Source organism: Schizophyllum commune, assembly GCF_000143185.2.
Source record: "Schizophyllum commune H4-8 unplaced genomic scaffold SCHCOscaffold_10, whole genome shotgun sequence".
Taxonomy (NCBI): domain Eukaryota; kingdom Fungi; phylum Basidiomycota; class Agaricomycetes; order Agaricales; family Schizophyllaceae; genus Schizophyllum; species Schizophyllum commune.
Genome location: NW_026089547.1, coordinates 1,414,684 through 1,440,426, shown reverse-complemented (window position 1 = coordinate 1,440,426; position 25,743 = coordinate 1,414,684). Strand labels below are relative to the sequence as shown.

Below are 25,743 nucleotides of genomic sequence, written 5' to 3'. Positions count from 1 at the left end.
TCCATCATCTCGTCAGGGTAGTTCTCTCTTGCTGCCCTTATCGAGACGCGCTTCGATCGACGCGTTCCCCAGTAGCTTCGACGCGCACACACTTGCACTATTTGTCGAGCGACACCATGCCCTGGACGCGTACTACCAGGGGATCGAACACCACGCAGCGCAAGAGTGCGCGTACATACACGTCGCGGAAGAACAACGGTCTCGGTATGAGCCAGGCAAGTTGGAGGAGGATGGTGATCAACGATGCGGTGAGTGACTGAGTGAGGTGATCGGCGCGACGCGTTGTTGACTCCTCCCCCCCCCCTTCCCTACAGCTCGAAGAGGCGGACGAGCTTGAAGCCGAGTTTCAGGCCAGGAAGCGCGCTCGGGAGGAGGAAGAGGAGGAGGCGCCGGCAAGTGCGTCGAGCGCGTCGATCAGCGCGTCGAACGCATCGACAAGCATGTCCAAAGAGAAGGAAAATGCAGCGACCGTCGCGAGCGTGCTACGTGCGTGATCTCTTGCGCTCGCGACCCCCCATCGTGCTGATCTTGCTCCAGCCCCCGCAAAAAGGCAGAAGGTGACGCGAGCCTCGAAGCCCACGTCGGTGTGGACGCCGTACGAAGGCTCCGCATCAACGACGACCTCCACGAGAACGACCAGGTCCGCCACCGAGTCCGCATCGGCCACCGCCGCCGCCGCCCCACCCCGCTACAGTTACACTGCTCCTTCTCAGCATACCTCCGCCATTCCCCCTCGCCACGGCCCCACTGCCACCTCCTTCTCTTCAGCGCACCCTACCCACCAGGACATGAAGGCCATCCCCGACGCGCTGAAGCCCAAGATTCCGGTCCTCTTCCCCGAGGTCTTTGATCCCGTGCTGTACGCTAAGTTTGCGGCGATGTACAAGGCTGGGTTGCTGCCCGGATACCCGCCTGCTGGAGCGGGAGGAACGACAGCGGGTGGAAGTGCTGCTGCGCCGGCTGCAGGAGGGGCGGCGAGCGCCACCGTGCCTGTCACGTCTCAGCCTGCATCTTCGACATGAAGGACTGCGGAGGAGTGCTTGGTGCGAATGAAGGCCGTTGTTACCTACCTCACACTGCTGAATGCTTGATCTTGCACACTCTTGGATGCTGCTGGCGAGACAGTCGGCACTGCTTTCGATATATCTCTTGTACTCACTCTTGTAGACAGGCCGACCTGTCAGGCCTTCGTGATGCTATATACGCACTGGGATGGCCAGACCATGCCAACGGACGTCGAAGGACGCGACTTCAACGAAAATCTCACGTGATCGTGTTGGTGGTGGCGTGGGAAGAAACGCGTGCTCAACTTTCCCCATTTGCGACTTTCTTTGTGCTTGTCCGTCCTTGCTCTTGATGGTCATCATCGCGCTGCTCTTCGTCCCTGAAGGAGGCTAGCCATGCGTCTCTTCGCTACTGCTGGCACTCCCTCACCGCTGCTTGGACTGGCTTTGCTAAGGCCTCAAGGCTAGCAGCGAACCGTATCGAGCTCTCGCTGCGACTCTTCTGAGACGGCAGTTATGCGTCTTATGCGCCTATTGAACAAGGTGACAACCGAAAACAGCAGATGATATTCGCATATGGAGCGCTTTTCGTGGCTCCAAAAGCCTGGCCTGCCTACCGGCGTCATCTAATGCATTCCTTGCCTTGCCTTAGGTCGTCTTCTCGTTCATGCGCGGTCCATTAGAGGACCAGATGTGAACATAAATATGCAAATAATACAATCGACACATCTTCATCGAGCATCTCCGACAACTCCTCCCCTCCGCTGGTGCTCTGGAACGCATTGACTGCGCGCAAAGGCAAGGTGGTCTTGTCGCTCAGTTGGGCACGCAGACGAGGACGCCGCTGCCGTCCTTGTGGCAGACTGGAAGTCATCCCGTCAGTCCGCAGTCGAACTCGAAGAATCCATAGGTACTCACTGCCCTCGGCGGTGCCGTCAGCGCTCTTGAACGCGCAGTCGTGGCCCTCGCCGTAGTGGTTGCTGCCGTTGCAGGCGTCGACTGTGAAGGGGTGAGTGTTTGTTGCGGCTGTGAAGGGCCCAAAGAGAGACGCGAGCTCACCAGGGTTGTCAGCGAGCAGAGTCGCGGCGGAGGCCTGGCCGAAGAAGACGGCGAAGGCGGCGATGATGGCGACGGCGAACTTGTACATTGTGGTGGATGTAGAGAGGTGAGTGCTCGTTGATGTGGTGGGAGAGGCGGCTGGCTGATGAAGATAGAGGACTGCGTCGCTGGCTTATATACCTCAGAATTGGCCGTCTATCCGGGCTGGAGTTGGGCTTTCTGACACTGTGCCGCCCCTCTGACGGTGCTTTGCCACCATAGAGGAGCGCATCTGGCTCTGCATCGAGCGCCGCGACTGCTGTTGTGGAGTCAAAAATGTATGCCATCTTTGCGGGCAAAAGTGTGAGGTAAATACAAGTGAGGCGCTAGCCATTCAAGGAGCCACCCATCGCTGACTGGTGAGGTTAGGCCGCTCGTTTTGAGACAATAGGTTGCTTGATCGAGACGTTAGGTTGCTCCTCTTGGACCAATGAGTTGCGCACTGGACGCGATGGGTTGCACACTGGATGCGATGGGCTGCTCGTTTGACCCGTTAGGTTGCTCGTTTGAGGTATCATGTGAGCATTTCGTGGAGCCCTCAATTGGCTGCGGATATGAGAGGGCTCATAATTTATTCGTCGAAGCGGACATGGCCCATTCAGTCGACAGGCGAGGAAATCTTCCGCGGCACTGCTTTGGTTCCACTCCTATACACAAATGGGATTGACCACCGTTTCATTGATTGGATTGATGGTAGCGTATGTGGAGAGCTTCCATCGAGGGCTCTGACTCATCTGGTGGTGCATATTGCGACGGCAGAATGCCTTCATTTGTGCAGAGAAGAAAGAAAATGAACGTAACTCATTTCATCTGCTTCCAGTGCGTCACGCAATCGCCGTACCGTTTACTTCGACAACGAGCGATCTAGCAGCTCTCGTGTAGCTATGCCGCTACAATGTCAGCACTATGGCCGTCGCTTGCCTCCACAGCGCCCATTTCCTACGATCATCCAACTTACCCAGCGTCGACTCCACTTCGTTGATGGTTTCGGTAAAGTCTATTCAGCACCCTGCCAACACGACTCGAACAACGTCCTCGATGCACCCAAAAACTGTGGAGCCCCCATATACGTGCCCGCAGGTGTGAGACAGAGCCCACAGTTGCTGGTGATGGTTCGAACCATCGCTCGAGAAGCGTGTCACGGTTGATGTCACGCATAGCGTTTCGAGGGCTAGTGTCGACAATGGGTGAGTGGAGCGAGAGTTGCGGGTTATAGACTCGCGTACACAGCCTGATGGGTGATAGGGAGATGAAGGTGGGTTGTTGGACTTTGGCGCTTCGAGTTCGTGGCTGGAGAGGAAGTACAAATACCGGGCAGTTCCTCCGAGTTCATCATCAGCCAACCGCCTCTCCCACTCAACCAGCTAAACAACCTCTCTTCGCCTCTCCAATCCAACAACATGTACAAGTTCGCCGTCGCCATCGTTGCCGCCTTCGCCGTCTTCTTCGGCCAGGCCTCCGCCGCGACCCTTCTTGCTGACAACCCTGGTGAGCTCAGTTCTTCGGTCAGTGTGAGCGGACGGGATGCTGAACTTCACGCAGTCGACGCGTGCAACGGCAGCAACCACTACGGCGAGGGCCACGACTGCGCCTTCAAGAGCGCCGATGGCACCGCCGAGGGCAGTGAGTGCCTATGATTTCTTCAGGGTTAATCGTGGGCTGACGAGATGCATTTTAGTCTGCCACAAGGACGGCAGCGGCGTCCTCGTCTGCGTCCCAAACTGAGCGGATGGTCGGCGTCGCATGGAGCAGGAGATAGGATGATTTAAGTTCCCGACTCAACTCGAGGCGCCAGTGTATTATTCTATAAATTATCTATCTATCGCGCACCGAGCGTTGCGGACTGCACTATCGGTCGAACTTTCTTCTGGTCAACGCCTCGACTCCCTAATGGTCAATACCTCGACGTCGTAAGTAGCAAGAAATCGTCGACCAGCCCATCCCCTCTCGCTCGTCTTACTACCACTTATGCTCCGGGATCGTCTCTCCCTCTTCCTTATGGCCCTTATACTTCGGCTTTCCGTCCACGTAGTCGTCGACCCGCTGCTCGTAAAATATGTGGCACGTCGGGAAGAATTTCTTCTTTCCCTCCTCTGGCGTGAGCCCACCCTTCGTCGACGTCGCCCCGCGCTTTCGCTTTCCAAGCGCCAACTCGCCCTCCTCGCCCTTTAGGATCAGTTGGCTCTCGCCTGGGTCCGACGGGGTGCTGGCTTTGCCCTCATTCGTCTTCATGCCACCTTTTCCTCCTTCCGTCTTCGAGCTACCCTTCCCTTCCGTCGCCGTCGCTCCATCATGACCTTCCTCCCCCTCCCCCACCGGCAACTCATCGAAGTCAATGAGCGACGGGTAGATGACGAGGATCTTGCGCCCCTCGTCCATGACGGGCGAGCGGCACGTGCGGCAGGCGATCTTGCAGGGGAGCTTGCGCTCGTGCGAAGAGTCGGCGAGGTGGTAGAAGGCGAGGTTGTCGACGCCGGACAGGAAGTGGACGTCCGTCTTCTCGAGCATGGCGGTCTGGGAGGGGGTGAGTGCGGGAGGAGGTAAGGGAAGCGCAACGAAGCGAGCGTTGATGAGGGATGGTAATCTGTAGAAGACGATAATAGGGCCTAACGCACCCATTGCGCAGGGGAGCCGAAGAGCTTGTGACAGTCGGTACAGTGACAGAATTTGGCCTCCATGGGTTCGTCTGTGAGGATGGCGTACTTCACTCGCTTGCAGTGGCATGAAGCTGAACGTAAAGAAATCCGTCAGAATAGTATGCAGATTGACAGACGGTGAAAGCCGACCTGTGTAATAAATCTTGCGGTTATCCTTGTCAGGCGGCGGGCCGTACGGCGGATGCTGCATCCAGTCGTCGATAGAGGGCTCTGGAAGGTGTGTTGTTCCATCATCTTTCGCGACTAAGCAACCTTTCGACATGGTGCGGGGACTTGATGATGAGAATGGTGTTGTGAAACTGCGAGAAAGACAGAAGTCAAGGCAGAGAATTACCGGCGCTTAAGAGGCGACACTAGTGCAAGCTTGCGCGTGATGTCATCCCCGTCGAAGTTCGAAGGTCCAAGTGAGTCATTCGCGTCACTCGTGGACTCGTCGGGGGCGTTTAAGGCGTCAGAGCCAATGGAACTGCCGTTGACGAGGGTAGCGCGTCACGGCGCCGGGAAGTTGCGCGGCCTTAAAGGGTGCTGCAGATCATGCGCCAGAGATAGAATTTCTGATTGCCATGTACCGGGAGTGCGCATTGGCAGCCAGTCTCCGCAGAAATTGGGCCATGATGGACGGAAACAAGGACATGTCCCGCCGGGGATACAGCTCGAATGGGATTAATCCTTTGATCCGATCATTCTGTCACCTACACGTGGCGCGCAGACGGACCACGTTCCTTCCTTCCTTCCACTTTCTTCGCCAAACTCGACTGCAAGGTCCCTGACCAGACTAAAGTTTGTTATGCGAGGCATATGTTGGGACCGCATACCATGCGCATCTTGCACTGACTTTACGTTGGTCATCGAGGCCTCCCATGTCCGTTTGACAGCGGGAATCGGACCGCTCGCTTGACCAGGCTTGACCTCAACCATCCCAGGATTCGGCTTCCCAGGAACACAGTCTTCTTTTCTATGTGAGGCGCGCTACTCAAACATCTGACCCCAACATGCGCTCAAGAAGGACGCCTTGCAAATCCCGGACCTCACGACCAACTTCAATGTATCACTCTTCGCCATTCAATTCAATGTTAACCTTCCTCGATGAGCACTCTGCGGCCGCCCCCAGGCGCTTACTGCTGGCGTATATACCATCTCGACCCGTGCGGCGCTTCTTCACCCCTCCTTTTGCCCGCCATGTCTGTCGGCGCCTCTGACTCCAGCCAGCTTGCCCAGGGCATAATCCTCTCTGATGGCCTCGCCGGGCACGACCATCGTATCGAGGAACTCTTACTGATGTTCGACCTCGCTCGGCCTCATCTACCAGACATTCTCTCTGGGCACCCTCGCCCGCTCGACTTCTTCGCCTTCGTCGAGCGGGCCCGCTACTTCGGCGCGATCATCGACGCGGGCGTCAGCCCTCCGAGAAACACCTGGGGGACAGTGGGCGCTTACTCACAGCCTCAGCGCGAGACGCAGTGGAACGAGGCACGTGTCCCATCTCGCACTCAGCGCTTATAAGGGCTGACTTCAGTTACAGGACGTCTGGGAGTCGTCGCTCGGGATTGAACCCCAGGGAGTTGACCTGCCGACGATTGGCTTCGTCTACCTCTTTCCTGCGGGCCCCGAGTCCGAGCGGTATGCTTGCCTGGATGATGGAGACGCTGCCGCAGACATGGTGGACACGGGAGAGGTGGGAGCGGGAGACGCAGGCGCTAAGCTCCCTCAGGTGGCCCCGCACCTCAACATCGGGATCTACCTCTCGCCTACGTTCTCTCGCGGGGAGTTCTCGATGGCCTCCCTGCGCCGCGCGCTGCAGGCGATGCTGCAGTGCGCGTTCACGAATCTACAGGCCCACCGGGTGCAGGTGCGCCTGCTGGATGGCGTGGACCAGTTCTTTTACAGGGGGCTGTATCATGACATGTACGTCTTCGCCAATGCATGGGCCTCACTCATAACGCATCTCTGGCCCCTGTTCCACCTCTTTTTTTCCCCTATTGCTCCTCTCTTTTTCCATAGTGCTCCTCTCCTCTCCCCCTGCCGCTCACTCATCTCACAATGCCTATGATTACCCCACTAACACCTCCTCAGGGGCTTCCGCGATGAAGGCACCCGCCTCGGTGCCTTCTACGACCCAATCGGTGCGCAGTGGCGCGACGAGCTGACGATGGGAATGTGCGCGACGGACTTTGACTTCCCGCGCGCTCATGGAACGATGTGGGATGCGTTGCAGGCACGACATGCGAGGTGAGTCGAGAGAGCAGCGGCTTCGGTCTCGTTGGTGTACCGCCATGCTATTCACCCTGAGTCACGTAACTTATTTTGCGCCTCGCAACGCGTCCTGCCACACCTCTTTGCCCCTTTCGTGATCGTACTTTTTCTCCGTTTCCATCTTTGTGCTTACGGATCCCTTCACTCAGCGAACGGGAGGACCTTCTGCGCCAGGCGCACAGGCAGCCGTATGTCCTGCGGCGCTCGTCGAGCATGGACGCGGTTATTACGATCAACGACGGCGCTCCCAGCGCGACGACGTCCCGCGCTTCGAGCGTGGTGGCGTCCCGCGCCTCGTCCCCGCTTCCCCTAGCAGCGACGCCCGACCTATGCCCCTCCGCGAACGACCCTGCCCCGAGCCTTACTCTGTCCGCGCCGCCCGCGATTAATAGCGCGGCCGAGGACAACGACGGTGGCTGGAAACCCGGCTGTTCGTTCCGATTCTGCGACGACCCTTGCAGCCCCATCGTGGAAGACGATTATCCTCCCACCGACTCCGAGGGGAGTGCGTCGGATGCTGCGGAGACGTCTTCGGTTGGGTCGTACGATATGATGAGCGACGTTGATTAGAGAGGGTATGGAGTGCCGTTGTACGATACTTCTGCATGTTATTTGTTTGCTTCCAATGTATTAGTCTGCCTGTATGTCGCTGTGCTGTAGAGTCATGTTCTTGTGTTCTTGGTTGGTGTCATGTAGCTGGTTTGTTATGTAATCGTTATGCTCAAAACGTTGGTGTCGAAGGCTGCGTCCATGCGCGGAAATATTCTCGAGAAGTTGTTTCCAAGTTCGTGTGGCTGTGTTCAATGTTTCTTGCTCTCTATCCTCATCAGCCATGTTGCCCTATCCTGGCGTGTGTCTTTGACTTCACTGTTAATCTTCCAGCTAACTTCATTGATTACAGGTGTCAAACGCGGAGGAGGTTTGGGGCAATTGGTAAATCCCTTCTTAGCACAATCAGCGTCCGTCCCTGTGTCCCCCTCGTAAACGTGGTTATCACTAGGCCGATGATGGATACTCGCTGACGTTTCCGGCCGTGAGCCCCGGTGCCTGCGCTTGAAAGCACGCTGTGGAATCACTCTCGGACTCTCCTTTAGGACCTCTGCAGAGTCTGCACCCAGTCCTAACGAACTGCGCGCGATATCAGCATGGCAACACCCCGTCCGTCCCCCCTGGCTCATCAGCGTTATCAGAACCACCTCCGGGCGCTTGAGTGGCTGCCCGTGACGCTCGGGCGCTTAACGCCCCCATATATACCCTCGCATCAGCGGCAATACTAGTACAGCTTTCTTTCCCCGCTCCCGCGATGGCTACTGCAGGCGACCAACGCTCACCTATGGCAATGGGTGAGCAGCACTCGCCCATCATCTTCTCCGACCGCCTTGTCGACCAGGATGAGCGGCTCGATGCGCTGTTCACGATGTGGGAGGAGGCGCAGGTTGTGTGCGCCGACCTTGCGGCGCGCCCTGAGGCAGACTTGCTCAGCTTCGCGCACGAGGCGGCGTACTTCTCCGTCGTGGATGTGAAGGAGGGATACTTGGATCTCAACGGCAGTATCGACGAGAACACGACGACCGCGACACCTGCGAACAAACAGGTGCCTCCTCCGACGCGGCCGCAACTCAAAACCATCGAGTCGCTGGCTAAGGGCAAGAAGGCGCTTAAGGCTAATGTGGCTACACCTCGTGCGACGTCGACCTCGTCTGCTAAGCCCGATGTGCTCTCGGTGGTGCAGGATCAGGATACCCAGGATATTCTTGACGAGCTTCTGGAGCTAGAGGGGAAGCGCATCGTACGTACACCCTATACCATCATGCTCCTGAGCAACACGACTGACAAGACACGCAGGATGATGGAGGCGGAATTGATGATGCGTCGAGGCCACCCGGTGCTGTGATGTTCCTCGATGGCTCTATCAACGTCGACCTCTCATCGACGGGCACATCGACCAGTGCTACGCCCAAGAAATCCTCTACCGCTGAACCTGAACTCGCCTCCGACGCCAGCACTTCCTCACCCACGGCCTCTACGCCCCCAAACAGTGTCAAAAAGCTCGCCAAGAAATTTCCCAAATCGTGTCTCGACCATCCTGAGGGTCGCTGCAACGCTGGCACCGACTGCGGGCTCCAGCATGACCTCTGGAAGTGCGAATGCGGACGTATCATGGGGCCTGGCGGTCAGACGGCCCATCGGTCAAGCCAGAAACACCTTGCGGGGGTGGCGAGGATCGAGGCAGCGGCGAAGAAGGAGGCAAAGGTGAAGAAGGAGGCAAAGGCAACCCAGACCAATACCAAGACCCCATCTGGAAAGGACGTATCAGAAAAAGACCCTTGCAAGAAGTCTACTGGCAAGGCGCGCAAAGCTGCTGATATCTCCAACCGACAGATGTTGGAATCGTGGGGTTGCTTGGACGAGTACGACTCGCCTCCACCTGCCCCAGAGTCGCGCGTCAAGTCCCCCGTGGGGCTGGTGTACCTCGTCGTCGACGCTGCCACGCAGACCGCGCCAGACATTCCTGTCACCCTGAACCTTGGGCTCTACCTGGCGCCCACCTTCCGCAACCAGGGCCTCGGGCAGCGCGTACTGATCAGCGTCCTAGCGCGCGCGTTCGAGGTCATGCACGCGCATCGGGTGCAGGTGCGCATTTTGGGGAATCGGGAGAGGCATGTAGCGCTGGCGTTGTTTACGAAGCTGTAAGTGGTCCATCGTTCATCATCCACTGTCCTCCATACTTTTTCTGAAAGCGCTCTGACCCCTTCCCGATAGTGGCTTCGCACACGAGGGTACGCGGCGCGCGTCGTTCTGGAGCCCGCTTGAGGCGCTGTGGCGCGACGAGACCACGATGGCCATTCTCGACACGGACTGGGTTATGAGGCCCATCAGGGCGCTGGCGCGTCGCGGGGCTCCGGCCGATGTCTGGGAGGCCTTGGTCGAGCGCCATGCTAGGTATGTGCAGTACCTTCCAACCGAAGAGAGGACACTCACGTTGTCTTCCAGAGAACGCGAAGAGCTCCTGGACTGGGAGGACAAGAGGCCAGATTACCTACGTCGGACGGCCAGTCTGGAGACGATACGCTTGCACAACGAAGCGGTCCCCTCGGAGTCGGGATACATGTCGAGCGAAAGGACGTCGCCGGCGTCGAGCAGAGGCGTGTCGCCCATGTCAACGAGAAGGTCGTCACCAATGTCCTCCAAAAGTTCGTCACCGGTGTCTTCGAGGAGGTCCTCGGTTTATGCGGCGTCAGAGGACAGCATGTCGAAGTCATCTTTGAGGAGCGGGTCAAGGGGGTCTGGGAGGGCTTCTCATGGTGGTAGTACGGACGATGGAGAATGGAGTGCGGTCGAGACGTCCTCCGTAAGCTCGTATGATATGTTGAGCGATTCGTAGGCTATGTGTTCTATAACCATTGTAGCGGAACACACGCATACTGATCATCTCTGGTACTCTACTACAGTACTCGGATGGTCACTACTTTGCATCCTTACGAGTCGAAAGGCGTCGAAACGGGTGGACAGGGGAATGACAGACCTTGATCTTCTCAGGCTTCGAGTGGCTGTGCATGTTGGGTCTTGTCCTTTGCGCTCATCTCGATTATAGCCGGATACTTGATTACGCAGAGTGAGGTCTGGGACGTCTACTCTGCTAAGCCAAGGGGCCCTCAGTGACTAAGTTTGACGGGTCACCACACCATCGACTGCACCCCACGCAGTACCAGAAGATACCCATACTTGGATTTCGAAGGCCCCTCCCGTGCACCACAGGTTCAATCTCCGCCATCTCTATTGTGGATCAGGCTTGCATATGTATGGCTTTCCATCCGTCCTTGCATCTCATTGCAATCAGCTGTGCTCATCGGCTTCAACGCGCAGCTTTCGAGCGCTAAGGGCACGTATAATTCTGTACATGCCTCGAACTTGAAGCAGCGTAGCGCCTGCCCAAACCAACGGTTGCTCTGATCATGACTTCGACCGCTATAACATTCTCCGAAGGTCTCGATGGGCAGGACGATCACCTCGATGACCTGCTGTCGCTGTGGGAGCAAGCGCAAGTTTCCTGCATGGAACCAGCCAGCTCCCCTCAAACGGACCTGATCAGCTTTGCGCAGGATGCTGCGTACTTCTCCGTCGTCGACATCAAGCATGGGGCTCCATCTAACGACGGTACCCCTTCCTCTGAGTCCGAGTCGGATGGCTTTACTAGCGGAAACCCTGGTCCTTCGCAACCGCCCAGAATGGAGCCTCTCTCCCCTCGACAAGCCGAAGAGACTCAGCGCCTTATTGAGGAGCTGTTCGACATCGTCAGAGATCGCCAGGTATGTCTTCGGCTCGTGAGACGCCTCAATGATACAATAATGATCTCACATGGAACTCAGAGCAGAGGATCTTCGCAGGCGCGGACACCATCGGAGCCTGAGGAGCTCCCAAAAGGGATCGCGGGCTTCGTGTACCTGGTCAGCGCTGGAGGAGATGAGCCTAGGCACATCCTTAACATCGGTCTGTATCTCGCGCCGCCATTTCGGAATTGAGGACTCGGTCAACGTATCTTGGTGGACGTCATCCCGCGAGCGTTCGAAGGTCTAAGTGCACACCGCGTTCAGGCGCATGTACTGGGTGGACTGGGCGAAACCGAGGTGCAGGCCGCTCTAGCATTATTTGGGAAACTGTGAGCAATGTCTCCTTGATTCCTCTGAATCTGTGTTCTCCTCTGATAGTCTTGTCCGATGCTGGAGTACTCTCCAAACCGACTCCTCAGCATGGTACTCATGGCAGCTCTTCAGAGGCTTCTCTAACGAAGGCACGCGCCGTATGGCATTCTGGATCGCGCTGCAGTCCCAGTGGCGAGATGTGACGACCATGGCCATGCTTGACACCGAGTGGGTTATTCGTCAAATATCACAGCGCGCGTCCTGGAGCACTCCGACGGGACTGTGGGGCGCGCTATATGAGAAGCATGCCAAGTGAGTTGGCCCGAACACCTTCTCTTTTAGCTCTTTCTTGTCGCTCTGCATCGTGTACTTACGCTCGCCACAGAGAACGGGAGGACCTTCAACGCTGGGTGCAGAGCTTCGGCACATACCGGCCTTCAATGCCTCGAGCATTGAGCGCCGAGACCGTGCGTAACATGATCAACGATGCTGTCTTATCCAGCGCGTCCGAGTCCGAGTCCGAGGTGTTCCGAGCGTTGGAGATATGCGTAGCCATGGGCCATGGCGCACCTCCATGCGCAGAGGAACAAGGAGTAGATTATGTCTACTCTTCGCAAGGTCATGTTGATGAGATCTGAGAAAGGAAGTCGCAACAAACAAAGACATGGTCAAATGGGGCAGCGTCATATGTGGCTGTGACATGACTTCGCTTGCGACGAGGCACAAACTGGCACAAAGACGCATCAACAGCGCGAGGTTGTTCCCAACCGTCACCATGATACCTTCTGTCAGAACTTGCTGCATCCTTTTCCAGAAGGGCTGGCAGGGCAAAAATCTGACCTTCCCTCCGCGCCCTGCTCGCTGTGCGATGCATCCCACAAACTGAGCCTCGTTACGTCCTACCGATCACCACCCCCCTAATTGGCAAGTCAAGAAGGATGAGGAAGGCATTATATTATTATTGAATGGGATGAATCGGAAGGGGGCGAGAAGACTCACAATTGTGTTCGGTGCGTCGCCCAGCGCCATGTCTGATCCTCATTGCTCACCCCTCTGAAAGATGCTGCATGCGCATATATCGACTGCCTCGAGTAGAACGCACCTGGAAGGATCCCATTTGTGCCCATATATTGCGACCAACGCGTTCGGACATGATGCGGGACGCGACGTGCAGAACGATCTGCATGACATGTGACCGTATTCATTGCTAGTGACTCGGTGATCGACATCCAGGGGAATCGGAATCCTCTTTCCACTGCCGACAACGATGGCGGACGACGGCAGACTCGCCAGGGTCGTCTCCCGACTCCAAAACCTCCCCGCGATCTCGCTCCCCACGGATTATCCCCGCCCATCGGGAAGCAACAAGGTCGTCGAGGCCGTACACCAAGCCGAGCTCTCAGAACAGACCGCTCTCGCGCTCCTCAAGCTCGCCCTTTTCAATGAGAACGAGCAGGAAGATGACGAGCTCGAGTCACCCACGAACCGCCCCTCCGCCTTCCACTTGGTCCTCACGGCCTTCACCGTCCTCCTCCATCGCTACACCGGCGACACCGACCTCGTGATCGGCTCGTCCTCCGCGTCCGCGCGCGAGCCCCTCGTCCTGCGCCTGTCTGCAGAGCCCGCCGATCCCTTCTGGGCCATCCTTCGCCGCGTGCAACAAGTCGAGGACGAGGCAGAGCGCGACGCGGTCCCCTTTGACTCGATCGTGCAGGCGCTCAACAAGAACGAAGCACTCCAGGGCCCGATCTTCCGCGTCCGCTTCTTCGACGGGACGGATGAGACGAAAGAGCACTTCCTCAGCGCCACTAGCGCCACCTCCGACCTCACCGTCTTCATCACCCGCGGCAGCGCGTCCTCGCACGCCTCCCTCGCCCCGCGCATATCCCTCCGCATCGTGTACAACTCGCTTCTGTTTACGCACGCGCGCATTGCATACATTGTCGAGCAGCTGTCGGTGCTGCTGCGCAAGGCGTCGACAAACCCCGTCTTGCCTGTTGGCTCTATCCCGCTCCTGACGCCCTCGCAGCGCGAGAAGCTGCCCAACCCGACCGCCGACCTCGACTGGTGTGGCTGGAAGGGCGCGATCACGGACGTCTTCACGCGCAACGCGAAGCAATGGCCGGATCGCCCATGCGTCATCCAAAGCGTACCCGCGCCCACTCTCTCCGACCCTCAGGAAAAGATCACGTTCTCCTACGGCGCGATCCGCCATGCCTCGAATGTTCTCGCGCATCACCTCCTGTCTGCTGGAGTACAGCGCGAAGAGGTCGTCATGGTCTACGCGCACCGTAGCGTCGATCTTGTCGTAGCGGTTATGGCGGTCTTGAAGGTCGGAGCCACTTTCTCAGTAATCGGTGAGACTAGCTGTATCGCAGCCACCCCGAAGTACTTATTTGAGCGCAGACCCCGCGTACCCTGCATCCCGGCAAATCATCTACCTTCGCGTCGCTCAGCCGCGCGCACTCGTCGTTCTCAAGGGTGCAGGCACTATCGGTCCCTCCGTGCGAGAGTTCCTGTCAACTGAGCTCCACCTTCGCGTCGAGGTTCCCGCTGTGCAAGTTCACCCTGACGGCCCGATCAATGGCGGTACGGGTCCTGACGGCCAGGATGTCTTGCATCCGCAGGTACACCTCGCCGACACCGATCCGAATGTCGTCCTCGGTCCCGACAGCGTTGGCACGCTTTCCTTCACCAGCGGCTCGACCGGTATCCCCAAGGGCGTCAAGGGTCGCCACTTCAGCTTGACACATTTCTTCCCATGGATGGGCGAGCGCTTTGGTCTTGACGAAACTTCGAAGTTCACTATGCTGAGCGGTATCGCACACGACCCCATCCAGCGTGACAGTACGTGCATCCCCTCTTCGCTTAGTGCCCTGCCTAACGCTCTGTAGTGTTCACCCCCCTCTTCTTCGGCGCCCAGCTGCACATCCCCACCGCGGACGACATTGGCATCCCCGGCCGCCTCGCCGAGTGGATGGCTGACAGCGAGGTGACTGTCACTCACCTCACGCCCGCCATGGGCCAGCTGCTCTCCGCCCAGGCCACACGCCAGATCCCCCACCTCCAGAACGCCTTCTTCGTCGGCGACGTGCTCACGAAGCGCGACTGCCTCCGCCTGCAAGCTTTGGCCGCGAACGTGCGCATCATCAACATGTACGGCACGACTGAGACGCAGCGCGCGGTGTCGTACTTTGCGATCCCGCCCGTTGCGCAGGACCCGACGTTCCTGGCGACGCAGAAAGACATCATGCCCGCGGGAAGTGGTATGATCGACGTGCAGCTGCTTGTTGTGAACCGCCACGACAAGAATGTGCCGTGCGCAATCGGCGAAGTGGGCGAGATCTACGTACGCTCTGGCGGGTTGGCGGAGGGATACCTGGACGCGGACGCCTCGGCCGAGAAGTTCGTGAACAACTGGTTCGCCGCCAACGCGCAGCCGCCCAAGGACACCATCCGACACCCGAAGGACGGTCTCCCAGGCCCCGAGTCGCGCTACTGGAAGGGCGTGCGCGACCGGATGTACCGCTCGGGCGACCTGGGGCGCTACATGCCCGACGGCATCGTCGAGTGCACGGGTCGCGCGGACGACCAGGTCAAGATCCGCGGCTTCCGCATCGAGCTCGGGGAGATCGACACGCATCTGAGCCAGCACCCGCTCGTGCGGGAGAATGTGACGCTGGTGAGGCGCGACAAGGACGAGGAGAAGATCCTTGTGAGCTACTTCGTGCCGCTCGACGGGCCGGGGCTGGAGGAGTACGCGAGCGATGTGCCGGAGGAGGGTGATGGGAAGGGGGTGGCGGAGGGGATGAGGAGGTACAGGCGGCTCATCAAGGATATTCGGGAGCATCTCAAGAAGAAGCTGCCGAGCTACAGCATTCCGACTCGTGAGTGCATTCGTTTTTCCCTGGGTTCATATACTGACTTTGCATTTGCTAGTGTTCGTCCCGCTCAAACGCATGCCCCTCAACCCCAACGGCAAGATCGACAAGCCCGCGCTTCCCTTCCCCGACACTGCACAGGCCGCTGCCGCCCCTGTACGCAAGGGCAACAGCACCGAGGAGACGCTCCAGTCCATCTTCGCCAACATCCTCCCCAACGCACCCCAGCCCGTCCCCATCGACGAGAACTTCTTCGACCTTGGCGGGCATTCAATTCTGGCTACGCGCTTGGTCTTCGAGATCCGCAAGGCTTTCGCCGTCGACGCACCGCTCGGTCTGATATTCGAGCAGCCCACTATTGAGGGACTTGTCGGTGCCATTGAGGCCCTCCGCAACTCGGACCTCGGCCTCGACTACAAGAAGGGTGACGCGCCCGCTGCCGCTCCAGCGAAGAAGGGTTCCCCGGCAGTCGAGTACGGGAAGGACCTCGACGCGCTGCTGCCGAATCTCAGGGAATCATATGCGGCGCCGGCGGCGGACTTTGCGCAAAAGAAGGTCGCGGTGTTCCTGACGGGTGCAACTGGCTTCCTTGGCGCGTTCGTCCTGAAGGATCTGCTGGATCGTCCGGATCGAGTAGCGAAGGTTATTTGCCTGGTCCGCGCCGGCGACGCTGCAAAGGGGCTCGCCCGCCTGCGCGAGGGCTCCATCGACCGCGGCGTCTGGGACGACAAGTGGGCGGAGAGCGGTCGTCTGGAGATTGTCACCGGCGACCTCGCCCTCGAGAAGTTTGGGCTGGACGACGCCACCTGGACCCGCATCGCTGACGAGGCAGACGTGGTGCTCCACAACGGCGCGCTGGTGCATTGGGTCTACCCCTACGACAAGCTGCGCGCGCCGAACGTGCTCTCGACGCTCGCTGTGATTGAGCTCGCAGCGACGGGGAGGCCAAAGCACGTTGCGTTTGTGTCCTCGACGTCTGCCATTGATGCGGCGCACTATGTCGAACTGTCTGAAGCGCTGGTGAACAACAATCGCTCGGAGTATCGTGGTGTGCCGGAGGCGGATGACTTGGAGGGCGCTCGCAACACTCTGAAGACCGGGTATGGCCAAAGCAAGTGGGTGTCGGAAAAGCTGCTATTTGAGGCGGGCAAGCGCGGGTTGCGCGTACACATCGTGCGGCCTGGATATGTCGTTGGTGATTCTAGGACAGCAGGTATGAGAGTCTGAGTTAACGTTCGGTTCACTTGCTCATCTCTTCCAGTCACGAACACCGACGACTTCCTCTGGCGCATGGTCAAGGGCTGCATCCAGCTCGGGCATACACCTGACATGAACAACACCGTCAACATGGTCCCAGTCGACCACGTCGCACGCTGCACCGCCCTCGCCGCCCTCACCCAACCCTCTAACGCACCCCTCTCCGTCCTCCACATCACCGCCACCCCACCACCCACCTACAACGATTTCCTCGGCGCGCTCTCCGCTTACGGCTTCGCCGTCTCTCCCGTCGAATACGTGCTCTGGCGCCGCGAGCTCGAACAGCACGTCATGTCTGGCGCCGCCGACAACGCGCTCTTCCCGCTGTTGCACTTCGTCCTCGACGACTTGCCGACAAGTACCAAGAGCCCCGAGCTGGACGACCGGAATACGGTGGCTTTACTCGCCGCGCACGGGGAGAAGACGAGCTCGACGGTGGACGAGGAGTTGACGGGGATGTACCTGGCGTGGTTGATCCGCGCGGGCTTTATCCCGCCACCGCCTGAGGGTGAGGCGGCCAAAAAGCTGCCCGAGCTGAAGATAGAAGGCACGGTAAGGGCAGCAGGCCGTACGGGCCTGTAACAATATAATTGCAGCATCATCATGTACTTATTGTGCGTATGTAACACTTGTACAACAATAGCCTTGCGGACCAGTACATATGTGCGTGTGGATATCGAGAGAAGAGCATGTACGCGAGAAGTAAATGGCTAGCCGGTGCTATAACACACTTTGACACCGCTAACTCGAATCTCTCAGATCCAAGGTAACACCCGTTCATTGATCTGCTGTTTCGGCATTCGACGGGGTTGGCGTTGCGGCTCTGCTGCCCCCTGCACTCGTCGATCCTGCAGTCGATGCTTCAGATTCCGAGGCAGACCACTCTGTACACACAAGACTAATATTGCAATGAGCCGCTCTATCACTGCCTAGCGGAAGCGTACTCGAACTGGCGACCTGTCAGCTTCCAGACTTTACGCCTGGATCAGACCTTGTCGCCATATGACCACCGCCCTGTCTTTCCCGCAAGACCGCCCATCAACTCCAGGGACGAGCGTCAAGGTGAAGCAGCACTTGACCTGGCTCCGTTGTTAGCGGTTGTGATTGCCTTCCCACTGGACAGCGACAGCCATGCAGTCCGCGACATCTGAGGTATACCTAGCCCAGTATGTATGCGTCCTTCAATCGGTCTTCGTACTGCCCCGAGGTCTAGGCGGGACCCCCTGCAGTTTGATTCTGTAAAGCAGGAAAGCTGGAATTAATGCAGTATGCGCTTCATAATTTTCTCAAACTCAGCTATGGTCAGCCATCTCACCGAGGTATATATACTGCTCACGTTGTTGTAGTCTTCTCAGTTACTTCAACGACTTTCCTCCACAGCCAGCTCATCTTCCTCACCTCGTAATCTCACCATGTTGTACAAGCTCGCTGTCCTTGCTCTTACCGCATTCACCCTCCTCGCCGGTCAGGCGTCGGGCGCTGCGCAGGTCGCCGACAATGCGGGTGAGCTCCTGAATTTCTCTTGACAACCCTCGGCTAGAGAGCTTCTTGCCTTCGCTTCACGACCCTCGTCCGCATCTGCTACAAGCCATGTCACGGTCATCTAACTGCGGTCGGTCAACTCACCATCCCACCCCTCAGTCGACGCCTGCAACGGCCACAACCACTACGGCGAGGGCCACAGTTGCGCTTTCAAGACGGGTGCTGGGACTGCGAATGGCCGTGAGTGGACTCGCTGAGTCAAGAGGCGAAGGAGGGACTTACTATAGTGACAGACTGCCGCTGGAACGCTTGCAGCAATCTCGTCTGCGTTGCTTGAGGATAGAAAGACGGAGTGAGGGGAACGGCAGTCCAAAAAACGCCTGTAGGATAACAGAGATGGTCAATCTAAAGAAGGATGAGATATCTAGTGCCAGCTTCGACATTACTCCAGGTTGCAGCCTGAATGGGAAGCCGTCACTACGAGCCCTGAGGCCTGAGGCGCTCTGCCTGAGTGCATGACTGGAGAAGGCGGGATCTCTTGGGATAACTTTACATCCTGCGCATATCGCAACGCTTACCACAGTCCTTGGTGAGCAACCATGAATGGGGAATATAGGATATGCATTAGGGTAAACAAGAACCTCAGAAATGTCCATGCATTATACGTACAAACACCTACACAGCGGCACCAGCCGCCGCGCGCACTTCGGCCACCCGTCGATGGCCTGGACGACACTCGTATATAGCCTCGACGGTGCCCACGAATACCATCGGCGGAGCCCGTCAGTTACCTCGACGGGCTGATCCTCGGCGAGTGCGAGTGGCTGCTGCCTCGCGGCGACGCCACCCTACGGCCCACATCGCTCGCGCTCCGTAGGTGCGTATGCTCATCCGCATTCTCATCCTCCGACTCGCTCTCCTCCCTAAGATCCGCGAGCCCAACATTTTCCCTTGCCCCCCTCGTATCATACGCATCAAACAACGTCTGGCGGCCGAACGACCCCCCACGCCCATGGCCCCCACTCCGCTGGCGGCGCATCCCGCCCGCGCTGCCCGGGGGCGCCTCCAGATCCCACCCGTCCATCGACATGCGGCCCTGCAGGCTGAGGCGCGGCGCCCACACGCCGCCCTCCGCGTGCGGCGTCTCGTCGAGCGGGAACTCGGTGGGCAGGTCGCGCGAGTAGTTGAGCAGGTGCACGCCGAGGAAGGTGATGATGAAGCCGCAGAGGAGGGAGATGGTGCTGCCCGCGCTCGCGGTGTTGAAGCCTTGAAAGAGGATGAGGGAGGCGACGAGGGTCATGGTGGTGAAGCCGACGAAGTACATCGGGTTTACGCTAGGGAGGTGGAGTCAGCGAGGTGTTCGCACGGAAGGATGAGAGAGGGTGGGAAGTATGGGGGGTTAGGAAGGAGAGGAGGTAAGGAATGCTTACACATTGGTGTTGAAGGTGTCGAGGGCCTTGTTGAAGTAGTTCATCTGCACCATGATGCAGCCGGCGACGACAGCGCCAAAGACGTATGTGCTGGGGTAGACGAACTGGTTGCTCCCGGCGAACGTGAGCTTAACGGCGATGCCGAAACCCTTGATCGCCATAATGGAGACGCTACCAACGAGGGAGCAGATGGAGATGTAGACGAGGGGGTTCGAGCGTCCGTGGCGAGGTGCAACGACGTAGATCATCACGAGGGTCCAGACCGTAACCGTGAAGCAGTACAGCATGAATCCTAGAGGGAGATGAGTATGAGCGAGAGGTATAGGAAGTCGTACGCACCTGGTTGTACAGCATATTTCAGGATGTCCTCGACACTGTCTACCGGTGTTTCCTCTGGTGCGTTGAGAATGATGATGAGCGTGCCAACTAGGCAGAGCGTGCACGCTAAGCGTCCCAGGTGCCCCAGCTTCTCATTGAGCAAAAACGAGGCGAGTATAGCACTGTTCAAAGTCAGCAATCGCCCCGCCGCCGTCAACGCATGACGCACCCAATAAGTACCGACAGGCAACCTATCGGCGTGACCATGATTGGCGGCGCGAACGTATATGCCGCGAAGTTTGCAACTGCGATATGCACATGAGCTATGTCCTGCTTCCCTGAGCACAATCCTCACTTTCTCCCAGTACCACTGCGGCATGATGAGTCCCCTGTCGTACGACGAAGTGGCGCGGCACGTACTAGTCAACATCCCCGCCCACCAGATCACATTCCGCAAATACGACAAGTTCTCCGAGGCCGACGAGCCATGAACGTTGCGTTCCCCTGCATCGTTGAGGCCCTATGCATACATCCCTTCAGCATACCTCCTCACGCGTAGCGCACACCTCACGCACCTTTTTCGTTATGATAAAGCTCGTGCCAATGGCGATGGATCCGGAGACCGCAAGCGCCAGGCCGATGTACTTGTCTTCGACCATGGTGGTGTTCAAAGGAGTGCGAGGGGAGGTGTGCAGGCCTCGAGGGCCGTGCTAAGGTACCAAGTGCGACTGACTGCGCGGGAGGAGGCAAGCCACGTTGATCTTGTTTGTGAAGCCAAACAACAGTCCTAATCAGGAAGGTTTTGTTCTCGGTGCCTGGGCTCGAATACTCTGCAGAATCGCTGTTGGTCTCCAAGAAAAGAGTCTCAATTACATTTTGACCATCTACAGCAGCGTCCGTGTGGAAGTCGTAGCTATCCGCCTAACGCGGGTACGGTAATTGGTGCGAGTATGTGAGGGAGTAAAGTACAAGGGAACAGATAGTGCGAGGAAAGCGACGGAATAATGATAAACGTTCCTGGGTTATGCGATTAGGGAGTTGGGAGGATTGAAGACAAGAAATGGGGAGACGAAGAGTACAAGAAAGCGCCGAGTCAGAAGAACGCCCAAGAAATGAAGCTAGAGCATTTTGCGCGGAGCTGAAGATGTCGCAGCAGTGAGCGTCTCCTTGAGAGAGCTCTTAACAGGAATCGTCGGTATGAGGATTGACAGAAGGGCGCGTTGCGCCTTGTATGACCACGGCGTGTTGCGGTTTAGGACGCAAACACGGCGATCCTCCTTCGCGCTTGCGGTATGTGACCCAACCCCCGATGGTCAAGGTAGCTCGAACGTCCCTGAGTCACTGTGAACCGCGCTCCGGGCGGCAGACAGCGCACCTCGCCCTCAGAGAATCAAGATATTCTGCGGCGCCGGCGGCGTGATCGGAGGTCCAACGCGCACAGTGATAGTCAGGATCCCATTTGCCAGTCTCGCAACGATATCCTCGCCCTGCAGCAGTCGCGTCACCCAATACCGAGCCCACAAAGTACGCGCGACGCACCTTGACCTCGTTCCCCACTGGCAGCACCTGCCTAAACCGCCCGTACACCAGGCGAGAGCAGATTCGCGTCTGCTTGCCCTCCGACGTGGGGTCTTGTCGTTGACCTTGAATGACGATCTCTTGCGCGCGGCTGTGGGCGTTCTTCGCGAGGGTGATGCTGAGGTCGGACCGTCGGACGCCGGGCACTTCGAGGTGGGCGCTGTACTCCCCAGCACCTTCATCGTAGTACTCTTCGGTGCGCAGTCCGAGGGGACGTGAACGATATGGAGCGCGCGAGGCTCGGTCCCCGCCTTGAGCGAGGGGAGGAAAGTGCGCGCTCGGGAGTGTGATGGGCGACGTTGCTTGCACACTGTGTAGAAGGCGGTGACCAGTCAACGACGCGGTTCAATGAAGAATAATTCAGCGACGCACCTCTGTTGTGCCTGCTGCACAACTCCCGACGCCGCGAGGTGTCCCGCGATCCCTGTGATGGGCGACGTCCCCGACGAGGAGCTCGACGATGGATGACGAGACTGCATCTGCATGGGCCCCGCCTGCCCGAATCTTACATGCTGCTGTGAGGGTACAGTAGGTGTCTGGCGGGGCGCGACGCTCGACGGACGCTGGTAGGGATGCAGCCTCCGCGACGCATGCGAGGTCCGCTGCATGCCCGGGGTGGAACTCAGGGATGGAGGGGGAGGGAGATTGGGGATGGGGGGAAGGGATGCAGTGTACACACGAGATTGGTCACTGCGCGGCTCAGCTGGCCTGCCAGGCTCTGCCTCATTGCTCGGGCCTGACGAGAGGGTGATGGGGGGAATGGGGGGAAGGTTGAAGGACGCGAAGTCCGGCAGCCCGCTCTGGCTCAGGGGATCATCGAAAGAGGTATGGTATATGGAGTGGGGGGATAGGTCTGGATGCTGTGTCTCTTGTTGCGCTTCTTGCTGTTGCTGTTGCGGCTGTGAATGTGGTTGTTGTTGCTGCTGTTGCTGTTGCTGATGTTGCGGCGATTGTGCTTGCTGCAGGCTCTCCCAAGTGGATGTCGCACCCTCGTGAGGCGTGGGCGGATTCGATTGACTGCCTGCATATTGTCCTGGAAAGGGCGGGGCGTACGACATGGCGGTTCGGGTGCAAAACGCGCAGTTTTTACTCCCGAGTCAATATATACTTCCGGAGCCGGAGGCAATCACTGAGTCAGGCGCGCCTCGTGGCGGTGGTGGAAGTAATCCAGATATGGTAATTGAGGCGCTGATCCGCCGCCTGATGCGGATTTCAAGCACAGCCACCCCGACGCGACGCGACCTGACGCGTCGTCGTGGCTTATCTGTGAGTCACGGCACAAGAAGCCCATGGCCAAGTCAGCGCAGGAAGTACGAGAGTCATGACTGGGGGGGAGGTGTTGTTCGCATTACAGGACGATTGGTGCGCAACTGCCTCGAGTCTAATCCTTCTTTCCTGCTTTGCCGGTCTTCTTCGTCCTCCCCAGCCGGAACGCCATGTCTACTGCCATGACAAGGGGTATCAAGAAGTATGGCGCGTAGCTGGACAGGAGGATGAGTCGCTCTTGAGAAGTGACCGAGGGCACGTTGTTCGCTTGCGTCCACTCGTCGGTATTCGGGGTGGTGTAAAGGTATACGAGACACGGCAGCGTTGTCGTTGCGGTAGACGCGCCATAGATGAGAAGGATCGGATATATTGAGCGGATACCTTCGAAGGGCGCGTCAATGGGCCATGAAAGGGACAGAGAGGAGGACACGCACTTTTAATCAGGCAGTACGCGCCGATGAAGAAGACGGGTAGCTGAAAGACACTGTATGCGCCTGATCAGTGAAGGTAAATGAATTTGGAGAGTTACGCACGCCTCGAGGCTCATGAAGGTCTTCAGCCAGAGCATCTCGTCCGCGGCCTTCTCCCCATAGAACCCCGCGGCACGGCCCACAAGCGGGTCATGCAATGTGTCAAAGTAGGTCCTCAAAAGACCACTCATGAAAGCCGGGACATGCTCCTTGGGGTATATTGACTGAAGATCGAGCAGAAGGGTAGGAGGGATGTGCGTCTGAAGCGATCGTCAGAAGACGGCGTTGCAGGGAGGTAAGCTATCTGACGATGAAGTAGATCACGTAGATGAGATCCCAGCGACGAGAGGTGAGAGGGGCGACCATCTTTAGGCGACTTGGCGGGCGCAGGAACGGTTGAGGGGGAGAAGGCCTGGCGCCGACGCTGCAGTCGCCGGCGGCAGGCACTTCGGCCCGACTTGCCGCTCCATTGAAGCAATCTCACTTCATCGTCTCTCAGTGAAGGCCTTATCCCAATTGAAAAACTCTACATGGCTACAGTCGTTGAGCTTGTACTTGTACACCCTTGCATCAGGAGATACATCCAAACCCTGACCCTCAATCCAAGGACACATCGACAAACACCGGGCGATGGTCGCTCATATACAGGCCATCGTCCGTCAGCGAGGGATCGACGTGATACGCGGTAGAGGTCCTGCAATGCACCCTGATCAGCGCTACGTTCACTTTTCTGTGTACATCTGACTTACCATCCCCCATTCGACCCTCCGAACAAGAAGTCAATCCTGCCCCAGTCTGAAGCGTTATTCGGCGGCGTAAACCCGGTGAAGGTCGCAAAGTTGCTCGACACGCTCCGTCGTGGGGTCTGCCCGCGCAAGTCGAGGAGCGTGAAGTCTGGAAGCTGATCATCCGTGACGGCGTACTTGTCCGCAAAGGTCTGGTTGATGGCGACTGGCTCAAGTACGCCGGTGGAGATATTGTATGCGCCGCTGTCGCCGCCCGTGGGAGGGCTGTGAGTTGGGGTCAGTGAATCAGGTCCTAATTTACGAGATGGGGATGATTACTCGCCTGTTGAAATCGCCCATAACCAGGACGGGACCGCCCGCGTTGACCGCCTCATATCGCGCACGGTAGAGGACGAGGGACGCTGCCAGACGCCGCTGGTCATCCGACTGGTCGTCCATGTGGGTGTTGAAGACGGTGAGCGTCGGTCCAGTGGCAGGTTGGAAGTGCGCGACGGTGCAGATGCGGTAGGAGCCTGCGCCCTCGTACTTAGAGGGCTCGAAGGGAGTGCTGCTGAAAGTTCGTCAGATATCGAGATGAATTTTCTTTCAATCAGGAAGACTTACGAAGTCCAGAAGTAGTCCCAGTCGAGGAGCTGTAGGGTCGAGCTGCCAGAGTAAAGTCAGCCCTGAAATACATTAGAGCGGACGAAGATGGCCCACGTACTTCTTCCAGAAGATAGGGCTATACTCACCAGCCTCTACCCCATCGTCGCGCCCTACACCAACCTGCGAGCAATCAAGTTAGAGGCAGAGTGAGCCAATGTCAAGAAAAGGATACCTACCCATGACCAGTCCGAGCCGAGGAGCTCTTGTAGGTCATTCACCTGCCGCACAAGAGCCTCTTGAAATCCTATGACGCGATTGCGAATTAGGTGCACCGCACGAGAAGAGAGAACGAGTTCACCTATCACCTCGACCCCCTTGTTCAGCAGAAGCTCAGCAACTCGCACTCGGCGGGTGCTCCAGGGCCTCTCGCTCGTATTCTGCAAGTAGGTAGGTTCCTGAAGCGGGTCACCGAGCGCGGCGAGGGAGTCCGCGACGGTGATATTGTCGGGCTGCGAGTCGTACCGCAGATTCCAGCTGCCCACGCGCATGGCTGAGGCCGGTGAGTAGGTCGAGGGTGAGAGGGTAAGGACACTGAGCAGCAGTGAGCCGAGCAACTTCGCGCACGGGGACCGCATGACTGCGTCGGCGCCTGTTGGGCGGACCTCGACGCACGCTTCTTATATACGCGCGAAGATCAGGATGGGAATCGGGGCGATAGGATGCCGCACGCGCACGTGTGGTCGTGGGAGGTGGGCATATCAACGTGCTTTGGTGGGCATGGGACGCGCGGACCGAGGTCAAGTTGCGGTCAGAAAGGAGCGCTCGTCTTTGCGGCGACGTGTAAGATGGAAGAGCGGCGCCGCCGACTCGCCGCAGGCGGGCATAACCAGATGGAAGACGAGCGTTCTCAAGAAATAGGTGTATGCCAGTTTACCTCTGCATTCGTGTGGATTCTCAGATCTTCCGAGATGTGTGATGATGGACAAGTTGAACCAGAGAACGTGCGTGACTGCACGGCCGGCGGGAGATAGGCCGGCATATGCCGTACAGTTAAGTCCGAACGCGGTTGTCGACT

General features: G+C 58.1%; 13 protein-coding genes across 13 annotated transcripts; 7 read left to right on the top strand and 6 right to left on the bottom strand.

The window, feature by feature from the left end:
* The first annotated feature begins 5 nt into the window (after nucleotides 1-5).
* On the top strand, nucleotides 6-1,256 carry SCHCODRAFT_02637386 (uncharacterized protein). The gene is made up of 3 exons (XM_003028555.2): nucleotides 6-248; nucleotides 315-486; nucleotides 538-1,256. The coding sequence occupies exons 1-3, from the start codon at nucleotides 117-119 to the stop codon at nucleotides 1,020-1,022; spliced, it is 789 nt and encodes a 262-aa protein (XP_003028601.1). The 5' UTR covers nucleotides 6-116; the 3' UTR covers nucleotides 1,023-1,256.
* Nucleotides 1,257-1,820: 564 nt separating this feature from the next.
* SCHCODRAFT_02588081 (uncharacterized protein) lies at nucleotides 1,821-2,151 on the bottom strand (the record flags this gene model as incomplete). Its single annotated transcript, XM_003028861.2, has 3 exons — nucleotides 1,821-1,867; nucleotides 1,923-2,003; nucleotides 2,064-2,151. 3 exons carry the CDS (start codon nucleotides 2,149-2,151, stop codon nucleotides 1,821-1,823), a joined length of 216 nt encoding a protein of 71 aa, XP_003028907.1.
* Nucleotides 2,152-3,502: 1,351 nt separating this feature from the next.
* SCHCODRAFT_02712848 (uncharacterized protein) lies at nucleotides 3,503-3,966 on the top strand (the record flags this gene model as incomplete). The annotated part of the gene is made up of 2 exons (XM_050347050.1): nucleotides 3,503-3,725; nucleotides 3,781-3,966. 2 exons carry the CDS (start codon nucleotides 3,503-3,505, stop codon nucleotides 3,825-3,827), a joined length of 270 nt encoding a protein of 89 aa, XP_050198583.1. The 3' UTR covers nucleotides 3,828-3,966.
* On the bottom strand, nucleotides 3,862-5,332 carry SCHCODRAFT_02637381 (uncharacterized protein). The gene is made up of 3 exons (XM_050345968.1): nucleotides 4,889-5,332; nucleotides 4,718-4,830; nucleotides 3,862-4,616 (listed from the first exon to the last, which is right to left on the bottom strand). The coding sequence occupies exons 1-3, from the start codon at nucleotides 4,947-4,949 to the stop codon at nucleotides 4,062-4,064; spliced, it is 729 nt and encodes a 242-aa protein (XP_050198582.1). The 5' UTR covers nucleotides 4,950-5,332; the 3' UTR covers nucleotides 3,862-4,061.
* A 606-nt stretch (nucleotides 5,333-5,938) lies between these two features.
* SCHCODRAFT_02512283 (uncharacterized protein) lies at nucleotides 5,939-7,582 on the top strand (the record flags this gene model as incomplete). Its single annotated transcript, XM_003028557.1, has 4 exons — nucleotides 5,939-6,184; nucleotides 6,282-6,664; nucleotides 6,833-6,988; nucleotides 7,162-7,582. The coding sequence occupies 4 exons, from the start codon at nucleotides 5,939-5,941 to the stop codon at nucleotides 7,580-7,582; spliced, it is 1,206 nt and encodes a 401-aa protein (XP_003028603.1).
* Nucleotides 7,583-8,315: 733 nt separating this feature from the next.
* On the top strand, nucleotides 8,316-10,324 carry SCHCODRAFT_02602078 (uncharacterized protein; the record flags this gene model as incomplete). Its single annotated transcript, XM_003028558.1, has 4 exons — nucleotides 8,316-8,801; nucleotides 8,858-9,702; nucleotides 9,776-9,959; nucleotides 10,007-10,324. 4 exons carry the CDS (start codon nucleotides 8,316-8,318, stop codon nucleotides 10,322-10,324), a joined length of 1,833 nt encoding a protein of 610 aa, XP_003028604.1.
* Nucleotides 10,325-10,968: 644 nt separating this feature from the next.
* On the top strand, nucleotides 10,969-12,293 carry SCHCODRAFT_02513146 (uncharacterized protein; the record flags this gene model as incomplete). Its single annotated transcript, XM_003028559.2, has 5 exons — nucleotides 10,969-11,322; nucleotides 11,383-11,503; nucleotides 11,585-11,672; nucleotides 11,722-11,967; nucleotides 12,041-12,293. 5 exons carry the CDS (start codon nucleotides 10,969-10,971, stop codon nucleotides 12,291-12,293), a joined length of 1,062 nt encoding a protein of 353 aa, XP_003028605.1.
* Nucleotides 12,294-12,862: 569 nt separating this feature from the next.
* Nucleotides 12,863-17,537, top strand: SCHCODRAFT_02637370 (large subunit of L-aminoadipate-semialdehyde dehydrogenase). The gene is made up of 5 exons (XM_003028560.2): nucleotides 12,863-14,012; nucleotides 14,062-14,502; nucleotides 14,550-15,542; nucleotides 15,595-16,749; nucleotides 16,798-17,537. The coding sequence occupies exons 1-5, from the start codon at nucleotides 12,923-12,925 to the stop codon at nucleotides 17,373-17,375; spliced, it is 4,257 nt and encodes a 1,418-aa protein (XP_003028606.1). The 5' UTR covers nucleotides 12,863-12,922; the 3' UTR covers nucleotides 17,376-17,537.
* Nucleotides 17,538-17,794: 257 nt separating this feature from the next.
* SCHCODRAFT_02637368 (uncharacterized protein) lies at nucleotides 17,795-18,750 on the top strand. Its single transcript, XM_050345967.1, has 4 exons — nucleotides 17,795-18,094; nucleotides 18,140-18,296; nucleotides 18,435-18,515; nucleotides 18,569-18,750. The coding sequence occupies exons 1-4, from the start codon at nucleotides 18,092-18,094 to the stop codon at nucleotides 18,610-18,612; spliced, it is 285 nt and encodes a 94-aa protein (XP_050198581.1). The 5' UTR covers nucleotides 17,795-18,091; the 3' UTR covers nucleotides 18,613-18,750.
* Nucleotides 18,751-19,062: 312 nt separating this feature from the next.
* On the bottom strand, nucleotides 19,063-20,682 carry SCHCODRAFT_02513067 (DUF803-domain-containing protein; the record flags this gene model as incomplete). The annotated part of the gene is made up of 6 exons (XM_050343283.1): nucleotides 19,063-19,609; nucleotides 19,706-19,997; nucleotides 20,045-20,205; nucleotides 20,253-20,346; nucleotides 20,444-20,543; nucleotides 20,599-20,682. 6 exons carry the CDS (start codon nucleotides 20,680-20,682, stop codon nucleotides 19,063-19,065), a joined length of 1,278 nt encoding a protein of 425 aa, XP_050198580.1.
* Nucleotides 20,683-21,192: 510 nt separating this feature from the next.
* SCHCODRAFT_02059891 (uncharacterized protein) lies at nucleotides 21,193-22,820 on the bottom strand. The gene is made up of 3 exons (XM_003028864.3): nucleotides 21,974-22,820; nucleotides 21,563-21,911; nucleotides 21,193-21,510 (listed from the first exon to the last, which is right to left on the bottom strand). The coding sequence occupies exons 1-3, from the start codon at nucleotides 22,657-22,659 to the stop codon at nucleotides 21,406-21,408; spliced, it is 1,140 nt and encodes a 379-aa protein (XP_003028910.1). The 5' UTR covers nucleotides 22,660-22,820; the 3' UTR covers nucleotides 21,193-21,405.
* A 162-nt stretch (nucleotides 22,821-22,982) lies between these two features.
* On the bottom strand, nucleotides 22,983-23,703 carry SCHCODRAFT_02512594 (uncharacterized protein; the record flags this gene model as incomplete). The annotated part of the gene is made up of 4 exons (XM_003028865.2): nucleotides 22,983-23,248; nucleotides 23,296-23,351; nucleotides 23,401-23,597; nucleotides 23,647-23,703. The coding sequence occupies 4 exons, from the start codon at nucleotides 23,701-23,703 to the stop codon at nucleotides 22,983-22,985; spliced, it is 576 nt and encodes a 191-aa protein (XP_003028911.2).
* Nucleotides 23,704-23,830: 127 nt separating this feature from the next.
* Nucleotides 23,831-25,329, bottom strand: SCHCODRAFT_02637358 (DNase I-like protein). Its single transcript, XM_050345966.1, has 7 exons — nucleotides 25,027-25,329; nucleotides 24,905-24,972; nucleotides 24,787-24,848; nucleotides 24,687-24,728; nucleotides 24,406-24,633; nucleotides 24,087-24,347; nucleotides 23,831-24,031 (listed from the first exon to the last, which is right to left on the bottom strand). Exons 1-7 carry the CDS (start codon nucleotides 25,301-25,303, stop codon nucleotides 23,935-23,937), a joined length of 1,035 nt encoding a protein of 344 aa, XP_050198579.1. The 5' UTR covers nucleotides 25,304-25,329; the 3' UTR covers nucleotides 23,831-23,934.
* Nucleotides 25,330-25,743: the final 414 nt, after the last annotated feature.